General features: G+C 40.2%; 1 protein-coding gene across 1 annotated transcript; it reads left to right on the top strand.

The window, feature by feature from the left end:
- The first annotated feature begins 309 nt into the window (after positions 1–309).
- Positions 310–11,975, top strand: LOC140338576 (deoxyribodipyrimidine photo-lyase-like). Its single transcript, XM_072422835.1, has 8 exons — positions 310–321; positions 1,914–2,790; positions 4,984–5,156; positions 6,319–6,403; positions 6,734–6,966; positions 8,349–8,543; positions 8,630–8,855; positions 10,281–11,975. Exons 2-8 carry the CDS (start codon positions 2,190–2,192, stop codon positions 10,817–10,819), a joined length of 2,052 nt encoding a protein of 683 aa, XP_072278936.1. The 5' UTR covers positions 310–321; positions 1,914–2,189; the 3' UTR covers positions 10,820–11,975.
- Positions 11,976–13,430: the final 1,455 nt, after the last annotated feature.

A 13,430-nucleotide genomic window follows, 5' to 3' on the forward strand; every position in this document is an offset into this window, starting at 1 on the left:
ATTTGCTTTCAGCTACTGGATGTTGTATAATTAAGAACACTGGAGACGTGTTCACCTATTCTCTGGATTCCCCTGCTGTATTTGCTTGAAAAATGGAAGAACTGGAATTTTTTTTTACATAAAAGTGATATTGGTATTTCACTGCTGTGTCACCACGGTGCAGATAATTACTTTATAACATTGCACAGTATTGTAATACAAAGCCTGATAATAGCACACAAGCTATCTAATTTCTATTATCTGGCCATCTTTTACCTTCTAGGCAGGGATAATGAAGGCCATTTGGTTGTGAACTAAATCCCACGCTCATACTTCCTCCAGGTAATGACCCTGAGCCTCAGCCACCTATAATCTGCAAATATTCTCATTGTTTATTATTTCCAGTCATTGGAGACGTTCTCTGATGTCACAGACAATGCTGGACACTTTTATAATATGACACATATCGTAATATAAACAAAAAAATGTAAAGTGTACCAGTGGGGAAATGTTGCCCTTACTTCCTGTTCCAGATACCACAACAGGAAGTTAAAGGGGTGACTCTCCCCAGCATGAGGGGTTAATGCTGGTTTAGGGGTGGCGGAATAAGGAAATATCCTGGAAGTGGTGAAGGGAATGCTATCATGCAGCTAGAAGAAGCGAGGTAAATTATTGCTTATTATCCCTCCCCGCTGTACTAAGGGTTTGCTGTAATTACAGCTGCCATATGATTGTGTTAATATATCATTGTACATAGTCTGGGCACAGGTGCACTATGGCCACCCATTCTGAATATTAAGATGGCACTTTTATGCTTTGCTTTTCCCTCCCTGAAGCAGCAGTTAATATAAAATCCTCCCAGCAGTCTCCCCTCTCTGCCTGACGCATTTTGTTTTAAGCTTTGTACACGTCGGATGATTCTCCCCCGAGATGGTCGTTCCTGTCTGAAAATCTGACGTGTGTACAGCTGCCACGGGGGATTGAGGAGTGACCAATCGGGATGGATTGCTGTTCACTCCTACAAACTTGCCTATCCGTCTTCTCCTGTCTCTAAAAACTGTCACTACTTCCCACCATTCCATATCCCCCTCCTAATGTGTCTTACTTCTCTCCACCCCTAAGCTCTTCAGGGCAGAGTCCTCTCCTCCTCCTGTGTCACTGTCTGTATTAGTCTGTCATTTGCAACCCCTATTTAATTGTACAGCGCTGCGTAATATGTTGGCGCTATAAAAATCCTGTTAAAAAATAATATGAAGGAGAGAACAGCAGGGTGCAACTCTCTCATTGTCTCCCCTTTCCATTGATCAGATGATAAGAGCGACCACCAAACTCCTTTTACACATGCTTATCATCTCTCGTCTGGACTACTGTAACCCCCTCCTCTCTGGTATTCCACTAACCCGACTCTCTCCTCTACAATCTATTATGAATGCTGCAGCCAGACTCATCCATCCTTCCCACCGCTCTTTTTCTTCTGCTGCATCTCTTTGTAGTTCTCTTGATTGGCTTCCATTTCACCTTAGAATCAAAATCAAGCTCCTGTGCTTTGCCTTCAAATCCCTCCACAGTTCTTGTCCCACTTACATTTTTGACCTGATAGAAAAATACTCCCCCTGCCGCTCTCTCCGCTCCTCCAATGACCTACTAATGACTTCTTCACTCATAACCTCATCACACGCACGGCTCCAAGACTTTTCTGATCCCTTGCTCCATAAACCAGCCATTGTTTGTGTATGGTTGTGTGTTAATTGGTACAATTAGATGCATTGACTATTTTGTGATTCTGTAAGCAAAGCACTATTACAGAAGATCAGGATTAGTACACCCAGCACATACTGATTTGTGTAATGTATCCAGTGACTTCATGACATGGCATACAATGCATAGGATTTGTTTCAGGAGATTTTAATACAATTTTACTTTTTTTCTCATAGAGATCTTCTGACTCGCCGACCTATGAGGAGGAGCTGGAGATTGCAATAGCATTGTCTCTTCAGGAAGCCCAATCCGCTGATGGCCCTGGCTGCACAATACCGAATTCTGCCTCCAATTCTAGGATCTCATTTGCAGATGTTGCTAAAAAATCAACCAACCTGCATAGCAATGGTGAGCAAAAACCAGCATCTAATGCTAAATGTGGGAAAGTCCATAAAGACTTGGCCACTGCAGAGCTTTCAAGAGATTTGGCCAAACTTCAGACTACGGACCACATGGACAGCTTGTATACTGGCCAACCAGAACCCGAGGACTGTGTTCTAAGCTGTGATGGGAGTGATGTGTATAATATAGAGTCAAAGGTAAAAAGAAGCAAACGGAGCCGAAGAAAGAAAAGCTCGGTGCCAAGAAATATGATATCGGTAAAGCCGGTGCTGGTTTGGTTTAGGAGAGATCTCCGACTCCATGATAATCCAGCTTTAATTGGAGCCTTGGAGCTGGGGGCCCCGGTCATTCCCATCTTCCTGTGGAGTTTAAATGAGGAGACCGGTCAGAACTTCACTCTGGCCACGGGTGGTGCTACAAAATACTGGCTTCACCATGCTTTGTCCCAACTCAATCTGTCTCTGGCACAGAACTATGGCAGCCGCTTGGTGTTCCGAGTGAATGATTCTTGTGCTGATGAACTTGTACACCTTGTAAAAGAGACCGGGGCAGGAACCGTCCTAGTGAATGCGGTGTATGAGCCTTGGTTAAAGGACAGAGATGATCTCATTTCACAGACATTGAAGAGACAAGGAGTAACATTTACAAAATACCACTCGTACTGCCTATATGAACCCTATTCAGTCAGTACTGAGGGTGTTGGACTGCGAGGTAAGCGTTCCCACACATAAAGATAGTTTATCATAAAGGAAATTACTATATGAAAAAAATATAATGGGATCAACCATTGACTGCACTCATTTACCTCAGTAGTTGCTGGCACTGTAGAAAAATTTCACAACAAAGGCACTTAAGAGGAGAATCTGGCCAACATACCAACTTTCTGATGTAAACAAACACCGGTCACTCTAAACTTGTAGCATTATTATGACATGAAGATGAATTTCTCCACAATGTCTGCAGATACAAAGGTGAATGAAGTGTTGGTTAGGAATATGTAAACATTGTTCATTACCTGGGTACAGATACATATTAGATAAAACTATGGTCAAACTATATATTTATAATCCTTGCTACTTCTGTAGCTGCTAAAGCTACATACAAAGGATAGATTAATATCGCCTGAGATGAACGGTTGTGTTTGTCTCAGGTGAAAATCTAGCATGTGTACAGCCCCCCCCATATCATTCATCAATCCTTGCTGGCAAATTGATGAATGACCAAATAGGAGTGAACACTGTATTCTCATTTAGAGGAGACCATATTGGGGTGCCATTCGCTGCCCCCCTGCCCTTCAATAAAACAGAACAGCTACAGAGCTTATTCATAAGCCTGAAAAAGATCACAGCGGCAGAAATCTGATGTCTGTACAAGGTATATGATATTGGCATTGTTGATTGCCCTATCAGCAAAGAACAATGACTGTCCCTGCTCATTGCCCTTTATTGATGGGCCGCACATTGTTTTATTAGCAGCAGCTCAAGGAAGCGTCCCTACCATCTCCCTCCACCCTCCAGCACTGTCCAGCATTTCCTGGCTGCATGGACAAATAAAAAAGGTCAATTTTTGTTTTAAGATCTTTAGCATGGCAACTTGTATTGAAAATATCTGTTTATCACTCTGAAAAGAAAAACCTTTGAGGAATTTGATCTTTTCATAAACTGTCAATATTTATTACAATCTTCTTTACATTTACCAACAAGTGTGTAGTGTAAAAGAATTCCAAAACAGTTCAATTTCCTATCTCATAGGCCCTTACAATACAAGTCTCCAAGGATTGTCCAATCACGGTATAACATGTATGGCTTTAGATATAAATGTACAATTATAGTAAATTACTTCCGGCTCCTTATGATTCCTGTAATGATTTCAATGTGTTGTATAGTTTTATATTTTAAGCAATGGGGTAAATGTAGCTCATTCATCCCCATGGTAATTTGTATGTACAAGTCTACTCATAGTATATAATGGTAAAAAAAAAAATCTTTAGAAAAGTGAAAATTACAATGCCTGCTGATATACACAAATCCTACGGTATTTTATTGTTCAAAGAACCGTGACTAATCCCTATTCTTGCCCCCACCTTACATGAGCCCACACATTCATATGATTGCATTCCTGAAATAGGAAGAATTCATACAGAAGAGAATTTTGTGGTACAAGTTACTGACATGTTGTATACCTTGTTCCCCCTTAATAAAACTTCCAGGTATTATTGGTCATCAGGGGGTGAATCTTCCCAGCTGAGACCCCAGCCACAGTAAACCTGCTAAACTTTTTCTACTCTAATTGTAAGCTCTTCGGGGCAGAGTCCTCTCCTCCTGTGTCACTGTATGTCATTTGCAACCCCTATTTAATGTACAGCGCAGTGTAATATGTTGGCGCAATATAAATCCTCTTTATTAATATTTATAATAATACTTTAATACAATCTAGGCAATAGGCGTAGTGTGTCATTATGATTGTGTGACCTTGCATGGTGTACGTTTAAGGGAGGGAAGAGGCAGCAAGCGTACTGGTACAGTGAGCAGAGCTTTATCTGAAGAGGAAATTAAAGCAGCACATATCACCCCCTCAGGTGTTGACAGGAGTGATGAGTCAAAAAACTCTACCTGCTGCAGGCAGTTTGGGAACGTCTGAACTAAATACTGCATCAAGAAAAGTATTCCAAGTCTTTTTTTTTAATTGCATCCTGCCCTGAAAAGTTGAAGCAGCGGTATCTCTGTAGGGGGCTGGTTTGCCCCCTGCCTATTTGGAGCCAGAATTTTCCAAGCAGCAGATAATGCACGTTTTGCTGATTGGAAGACTCTGCTCTTCTTTTACCCCAGGCATCTTTTAAGCAAGTACACTTTTTTTTATCCACTCTCATAATAACAGAACTTTGTTATTTTCCTTATTTTCTAGGTATTGGCTCTGTGAGCCATTTTATGAGCTGTTGTAAAAGAAACTCCACTTCTCCAATAGGAGAACCCCTGGAGGCTCCCACCAGCCTTCCTCTCCCTTCATCCTGGCCAGAATCGCTGGAGCTGGACAGACTGGACCTAGCAAAGATGCCTCGAAGGAAAGATGGCACTGTGGTGAGTTATTTTTATATATATTTTAGCAGATACCAAGATTGTAAAAGCTGAGCTACAGGCAAACATAATAAAAACTCTAGTAGTGAGTTAGTTTAGGTAATCAGTTATTTATTGTGTAGTTGTAAACTAAATGTAGTTTAGGTAATCAGTTATTTATTGTATTTAAATAAAATAAGGCTTTAGTTTTTAATACTTTGACAGCAGCATTGTTACTAAGAGAACTTTCTAAAACGGTGGTCGCCAACCTTTACGACCTCACGGACCACTACATCCACTGAATCTGGACCACGCATGCGCGGGGAGCCGTGTGTCACTCAAAGGGGAAGAAACTTCCCCCAGAACTACTGTCCCCCCAGGAAAAATATCAAGCAGGTCTGAGCCTGCGATGGGAGAGTGGGTGGGTTCTGTCCATATTAAGGCCTTATTAACCCCCCTAGAGTTCTAATTCTGTCCAAATTTCTGTGCAAACAGCGCTACAATTTTTTTGCATGGAAATTTATTTCACATTGTAGGCTATAATTCATTGTAGGCAAATCTCATGAAATATGTCCAATAGTTACTAAATTTATTGTTAAACTCATCAAATAAATAAAAAAAATAAAATATATGAAGATTGCTTTGTATTGGATTCAATACAGCTATTTTGTATTGAATCCAATACAAAATGATCTGCTCTCTCCGCCGGCACAGACGTCACCAGGAAACCCCTTAGATCTCACATCTCTGCAGTTCGCAGTTGGAGCTGGAAGAAGACAGACATGTCCCCAGGACCTGCGGTAACCAGCAGCTTGCCTGGGGACAGCGACAGAGCAAGGAAAGTGGGTTTTCAGGTTAAAGCGACCCCCAGTGTGACTCGGGATTACCACTTTTTGCACCTAAAATCCACCCAGAGTCACACTCGCGATTACTGCTAGGGAGGTTAAGATAAAAAAAAACATTAAGGTGTGTGGAATTTTAAAAAGAAAGGTGCCCAGATTTGTGCTTTGAAACAGTTCCAGCTGCATTCCATACTAGGTAATCAGACATCAGCCACCCTTTCCTTGATATGTCATAGAGTTACTCTAAGGAAGTATAATTATACAGAAAATGTGTTACCACTGCCCAATGCCATAAAACCATAAACAAGTATATAAAACAAACTGTTTTATTTGTGTTTTTACAGGTAGACTGGGCAGCAACTATCAGGAAGTCCTGGGACTTCAGTGAAGATGGAGCTTATACTTGTTTAGCAAATTTCCTTGATGATGGTAAATATATTTTCCTGATACTTTTATGATATATCAGTTAGAAATCTTGGTATTTTTAGGCATGGAGCCATTGAACAGGTCAGAAAATTTACTTAGGGGGAGTTTAAAGGAAGTTAAATGCGTCTGTATGATTTTTTCTGTTTATGAGGTTTTGTATATTTTAATTTTGCCCTGTAGGTAAAAAGAACATAGGTCAAAATCATAATCATAGGTTACCAATCATATTTGCATGGGAATATACTTTACCCAAAATACTGACAACAATATTTGTCTACAGATGACCCATTGCTTCATCGCACTAAAATAATTTGAACTGTTTTTTGTTTCCAGGCATAAAACACTATGATAAGGAGTCTGGGAGAGCAGATAAACCATACACCAGCCACATTTCTCCGTATCTTCATTTCGGTCAAATAAGCCCAAGGACAGTGCTGCACGAAGCATACTTTACAAAAAAGAGCGTGCCGAAGTTCCTAAGCAAACTGGCCTGGCGGGACCTGGCTTACTGGTTGCTTGTCCTCTTTCCAGATATGCACGTGGAACCTGTCAGCCCTGCATACAGGGTATGTGAATGCTTGAGCACAGATGTTGGCAGTATGTGCATGCCAGTGTTCTACAGGTCCTCTGTGTAAAAAATAAATATATTTACAGTAATAACACTTCCTTTTGGTCAAAAAATGGATGCTTGTACAGCAGGGTTTAAGGCTGCTTACAACCATTCAAGTCTTGATCTTTCACAATCCTTTCCAACAACAAAAGACTGAAAAATGCATGAACCATGTACAGGGCCGTTCTGCTCTATGGAGACGGAGACGGAGCCGCACCCTGTCTCCCCTTCACTTTCATTACGATTGTTTGTGGATCCGCCAGGACAAATCCATAAACGACAAATGACGAGCACTGTACACACGCCAGATTCTCGTCTGAAATCAGCCCTGAGGCAATTATTGGATGAGAATCATCTGATGTGTGTATGTAGCCTTAGAAGCAAAACTGAAGGCAAAACAAAAAACAGACAACAGAGGGTTGAGTCAAGTAGGTATGGGAAGATGCAAATCTATGTGCCAGAGTGTCACCATCACTGGTCACAGGGCTGGAGAAGGAAGATGCCACCAATAGAAGTAGCTTGGTGAAAACATGCATTGGAAGCAGAAACAGGGCATACTGAGAGATGACTGAATACTTGCACGTTAAGACGAGTGCTCCCCCCCACCGCCCCAGCCATCCGTTTCTCATTAGAGGGTCATATTCATAAATTAGGAGGGGCTGGGGAGAACACTGATATTGTATGTGTTTACAGCACCTGAAGCACAGCACAGGTAGTTTTTTACACAGACCTCTTGGCCCTGAGATTAAAGCTTTATACTAACCCTGCCCATACCAGAACCTTTAGGCCACCATGCCAATCTACCAATATCTATCTAGTACGAGAGTCTTCTTGATTGGAGATGCATTGGGTGAATTGTTTAGGAAAACTCTTGAGGTTACACAGTTTTTTTAATGAGCCTGTACTGCAAAAATACAATAAGGTGCAAAGCTTAACTGGCTTGAAAGTATTATTAATATTTTTTTTTTTTTTATACAGACACTTTTTAAGGCTTCTACCAAAATATATTCCTTTCTCCTAACTATTTTTCTGTTAACGTGCTGTGGGTAGTGAAGATATATTCATGGCACACTTCTGATATCTATATAAAACAGTGGGATTGTGGCAGAACGATGTTATGAAAGCACATGTGCATAGTGGATGACAAAAGTTTCCCTGAAGCGGTCAGTTCCACTTTACTGCTAATCCGCACCAAAGATTAAGCATTTTTTGCTTGAAGGATCTTGAACGTTACCTTTCTTGGGATATGATATTTGATCTGTTGTATCCTTTTAATAGTTTACAGATTTAGATATATTGCCATATTATTGGTGATATAAGAATTGTTTTATATTTCAGAATCAACGCTGGAACGGTGACAAGAGCCATCTTAAAGCCTGGCAGAAAGGGATGACTGGGTACCCTCTGGTAGATGCTGCCATGAGAGAGCTCTGGCTTACCGGCTGGATGTGCAATTATTCCAGACATGTAGTGGCCTCGTTCCTTGTGGCTTATCTCCACATACATTGGATCCATGGCTACAGATGGTTTCAGGTAAATAGTGCAGGTAACATTCTCATTTGATCATTGGTGCCTTTGATGAATGTAACTTGTATTAATATTTGTGATTCTGTTACCAGGACACTCTTGTGGATGCAGATGTTGCCATCAATGCCATGATGTGGCAGAATGGGGGAATGTCAGGACTAGACCATTGGAATTTTGTCATGCATCCTATAGATGCCGCCATGACCTGTGACCCGTATGGGTCCTATGTAAGGAAGTGGTGTCCAGAGCTGGCTGGGTTGCCTGACCAATACCTTCACACGCCATGGAAATGTCCTCCATCTCAACTCAGACGAGCAGGTGGGTATAGGAGTTTATTTATCACGTATAGCACTTTTTATAACCCACAAATGGCTGTTTTTATGGATGCTTATTTCCTTTCCTCCTGAGTACCGGTATCTTCCAGTACCACACTACTCTGTGTGTAGGAATGCATTGAGCTAAATAAAAATCCTAAATCTTAAAATAAAAAGTGGCAGCACAAAAAGCACAGACTCCTATGAATATCTTATGTTGAGGCTCCCCCTACTGGTAGGAAGGGTATATTAAAAGTGCCAAGTAATATGCAAGTTAACATTTACTTCAAATCTGATCTTCACACTTACTAGCAGAAGTAACACGTTTGCAACAGATGATATCACCAAAGGGAATCCGTACCTGTTTTACATTTGCTCCTCTGCTGCCAGACAGACCTAAATTTACTGTGCACATTTCTGCTTTCATGGCTACATTATTGGCCCACAAATTACAGAAATCGGGCTAATATATGGACACACTGTAGACTAGAATGGGAAAAAAATTGGAATTTTAGTGTGTACCACCAAACTTGTAGTCACCATTGTAAGTAAAGCGCTGTAACAATTGGTAGAATATACCATAGCTGTTAGGAGAAATAGACATATCACCAGAGCTCCTGTTCTTCTTTAATACAATCTGTAATCTTATTGATACATATATAGGAAATCAGAACAAAGAACAATCAGGGATTTTTATTTTTTTCATGTGATCCCATTTTACAGAGCTTTAATTAGACTTAAACTAGAATGCTGCTCCCAGTTCTGGAAGAAAATAGGACCGGATAAGGGTACATAGGTGAAGTGTAAATACAATTAAGATAATAATAGGGTTCAGGAGGACAATATTTTAAAAATAAAGCTGAGAACAAGTTTATGGAAACATGAACTCAAACTAACAGATGGAAAGTTCAAAACTAACCTTAGAATTTTTCATAAGAGTAGTTGATGCTGGAGACTCCAGCAGAAGTAGTGATTTAGTCAACCACAATGTGCTTAGGACTAACACAGATCAATAATCAAATGCATGCACTGCACACTACATCATCCCGGCCTGGCCAAACAAGATAGCCATGTTCTAAACCTGGAAGAGGAACAAAGGAAGATGGAGGGACCCTCACCAGAACAAGGACAAGTGACTGAAAAATAAAAAATTACAATCAGGCAGGTATGTTTTTTCATTGCAGAAAGGACATAGCTTGTTCCCAAGGCAATAAAGGACCTGCATGTCCACATTTTTCATTTTTAACATTAGTTCCACCATAATATTAAAAACCACCGGATCAACATGGCACCACACAGCCAGCACTTCCCAAAGAAATGGCCAGCTTATCTATGTTTGTTTTGCACACTTGTGTGAGTGCTTATTCTATATTATTTCTTGGTTTGAAAATAGCAATATAATCGTCCTCATTTTATGCTTTCTGTACAGGTGTTGTGTTGGGTCAGAACTACCCTCACCGCATAGTGGAGGACTTGGAAGAAAGACGGGAGCAGTCCCTTAGGGATGTGGTTGAAGTACGTCAGAAACACCCAGAATACGTAGACAAGGTGTCTGGTTCGGACATGGTTGCAGTTCCTGATCATCTTCTGGCTCTTACCTTGGGATGTTCAGACAGAGAAGATGACGTTGTTAGGAGTCACACAGACCGGTTTCTGTTACCTGTTATCACCAGAAAGGAATTTAAATACAAGACACTCCAGCCGGATGCAAAAGACAATCCCTACAACACTGTGCTAAAAGGTTATGTGAGCCGCAAGCGGGATGAAACAATTGCTTACATGAATGAGCGTCACTTCACAGCCAGTACTATCCATGAGGGGGCTCAGATGTATGAGAGGAGGGAGAGAACTGCTAGGATAATGGAGGGTCTTCCACAAGCCATGGACCCCAAGAATAAAAGCCGCAGAACTCCTAGGAGTGACCCCTTCTCTATAATTCCTAAAGCTTATTTTCATTTGGCAAACTAGCTACTTTTTAATTGATAATAGTTGGTGCTTTATATAAAGACGTATTTATAAGTTTGTTAAATATTTGACTCCTGACTTGAATAGAAGCTATACAGGAAAACAAAAACTATTTATTTGAAAATGTGTGTTTATGTACAGGCTGTGTCCCTATAGACCACCTTGCCTTGGCTATCTGACCAACCTTTGGCAGCAAACTCAAAGTATTAAAGACCATTTAGACTTAATGGTAAGTTGCAATCAGGTAGGTCTTTTAACACAGATAAGACAATGTCCCCTCTGCAATAAACTGACCTGCCTGGTCACAATGTATTTATACGCACCTGTCTTTGCTCTGTTATGGATGCCATGTTCACCTGGTGCTCTTTTAGGTTCTATATCTTCAGCCATCTTGATTCCCTGGTATGCACACAGATGTTTATTCTTAGAATCCAGCGATATCAGATGCTGGATCTGCGCATGTGCAGCTTGGTGTTCACAGAGGAAAGATTGTAAACAGGCAGGTAAGGTCATTTTATTGCAAAAATGAGATTAGCTGTCTGCTCACAATTGTTTTCATATATGTTAAGTTCTGTTTTGGACCAGCATGACTGTTAGGGCACTAATATTTTTAAATATGAAAGCTGCTGTATTAAAAGGTTTATATTTTTCACACCAGTTTCTGTTAAAGGATAATGGCCACAGTCACTGGTGGTATGTGGTTTATCATTACAGAGGAGTTTGACCCCCTCGCTGTATCATGCAGGTTCTGACTTATGTACATGCTTGTTGACTGTGGTCTACTGAACAGCTCCACATTTACCACTTATTTTTTAACCAAAAAAAGAATAAATGTTTTTCTGCTGCTAAGGGGGTCACTTTATTTCTAAGTTTGGGACAGAACTAAGTTTTTTTTTTTTATTTATTTCCTGTACCCTAAATGAAGTCTTCCAAAGTTAGGGGAATTTACTCTTAGATAAGCGTTTCCTCGCTTGTTCTTGGGACAACTCTTGAATTTTGCATTCCCCCCTCATGTTTTATGTGAAACAGTCAACTGTGTACAAATAGAGGGCTGAATCTTAAAAATGGGGACACAAAGAATAAAACTTGACTTGGTTGTAACCATTCTTCAAACTATCCAAAACTAAAATAAAGGTTTTTGCCTTGTTATTGACTTCAATATTGAACCCTGTATCATCTAGAAGTGTTCCAGCTACAGCTTTATAAACCACTGGTGGAATCTTCCTAGAACCAGATCATAGCAGGTAACATTGGCAGGAAACAAAAATATGGGGTCAGGTATGGTCTGCTTAACTGCCCTCTCACTAAAAGGATAGTAGGATAAATTGGTAATTGCCTTGATTTGGATAAAATAAATTGTTTCTAATAAAATATTAAAAATATATACTTATGTTTAAATTGTGGTGTAAGCCAGTGTTTCTAAATCTTTTTAACTTGAGAGAACCCCTCCTTAAATATATACTATTTTCACAGCTCAAAGTACCTTTGAGTGGTGGTTAGTAGGAAGAATGCCTTCTATATTTTTGGTCATTTCAAAGGCTTCCACTCTTTAAAGATCATTGGTGTCCATTAAACTGACCTAAGAGGCACAAATTGCTCAAAGAACCCCTAGCAACCTCTGAAGGAACCCTGCTTGAGAAACTCCAGGCATAGGCACCTCTGCATGGTGGGTAATGGTTATAACCTGACCTCCTCCCAGTTGACAACATTGATTTATTATTAGGACCATCATGCTACTCTCCCCCGACAGCCATCCATCACCACAATTGCACCAAATAATGTATTTGCAGTGAAGACCAGAAGTGTTCTGTTTTATCCAGCCCTCCTTGGTGCTGCTAGCCACTATTTACCACTGCTAATGTGTCCTGAAGTTTGTGAGAGTTCTTATTGCTGCTTGTGTCCCTGCTGGGGAGATTTCCTGTCTTTTTGTTTTGGTTATCATAAACAGATAGAAAGTAATTACAATCCTACATTACAGTGCTGCTATCAGAGCAAAAGGCAAGGATAATCAATCACCCTGGAGGGACCAGTACCCTAGTGTCTGTAGTTAAAGACAGATATCTTCCCACTTTCTCTAGAATCTCCAAGACAGGAAGCAAATTAAAATCTCACTGGAAGGTTTTATTTTTTTTTTTTCGTCAATCCAAAAACTTGGATCGATATGTCTAAAAGCGGTACATTGTCTTTCCTGAAAATTTATTTTACAGTATAATATATTAGTATGAGTATAAGACAGTATAGGAGTATAAGACAAAATCATGCAAAAATAATAAATAAAATAAAAAAAAAATAAAACTTTGCCATGATTTTGTGTTTCAAACTGTATTATACTCGTATGTTATACTGTAAAATAAATTTTCAGGAAAGACAATGTACTGCTTTTAGACATAAAAATTCAGTGTATTGCATTGAATACATCGGACTGTACGCACCGGCGTCACTGGGAACCCCTGGGGAACGTCACCGCACTTGCAGGGATACAGATCGAGGAACAGGATGCGGCCAGACGATGGGCAGGACACTGAAGGATGCCGATAGGACCAGGTAAGTGTTTGAATTTTTTTACTTGACTTGGGGTTACTGCTTTCAGATTTTTTTTTTTTTTTTACCCCGA

Source organism: Pyxicephalus adspersus, chromosome 9, assembly GCF_032062135.1.
Source record: "Pyxicephalus adspersus chromosome 9, UCB_Pads_2.0, whole genome shotgun sequence".
In the NCBI taxonomy this organism is placed as follows: Eukaryota; Metazoa; Chordata; class Amphibia; order Anura; family Pyxicephalidae; genus Pyxicephalus; species Pyxicephalus adspersus.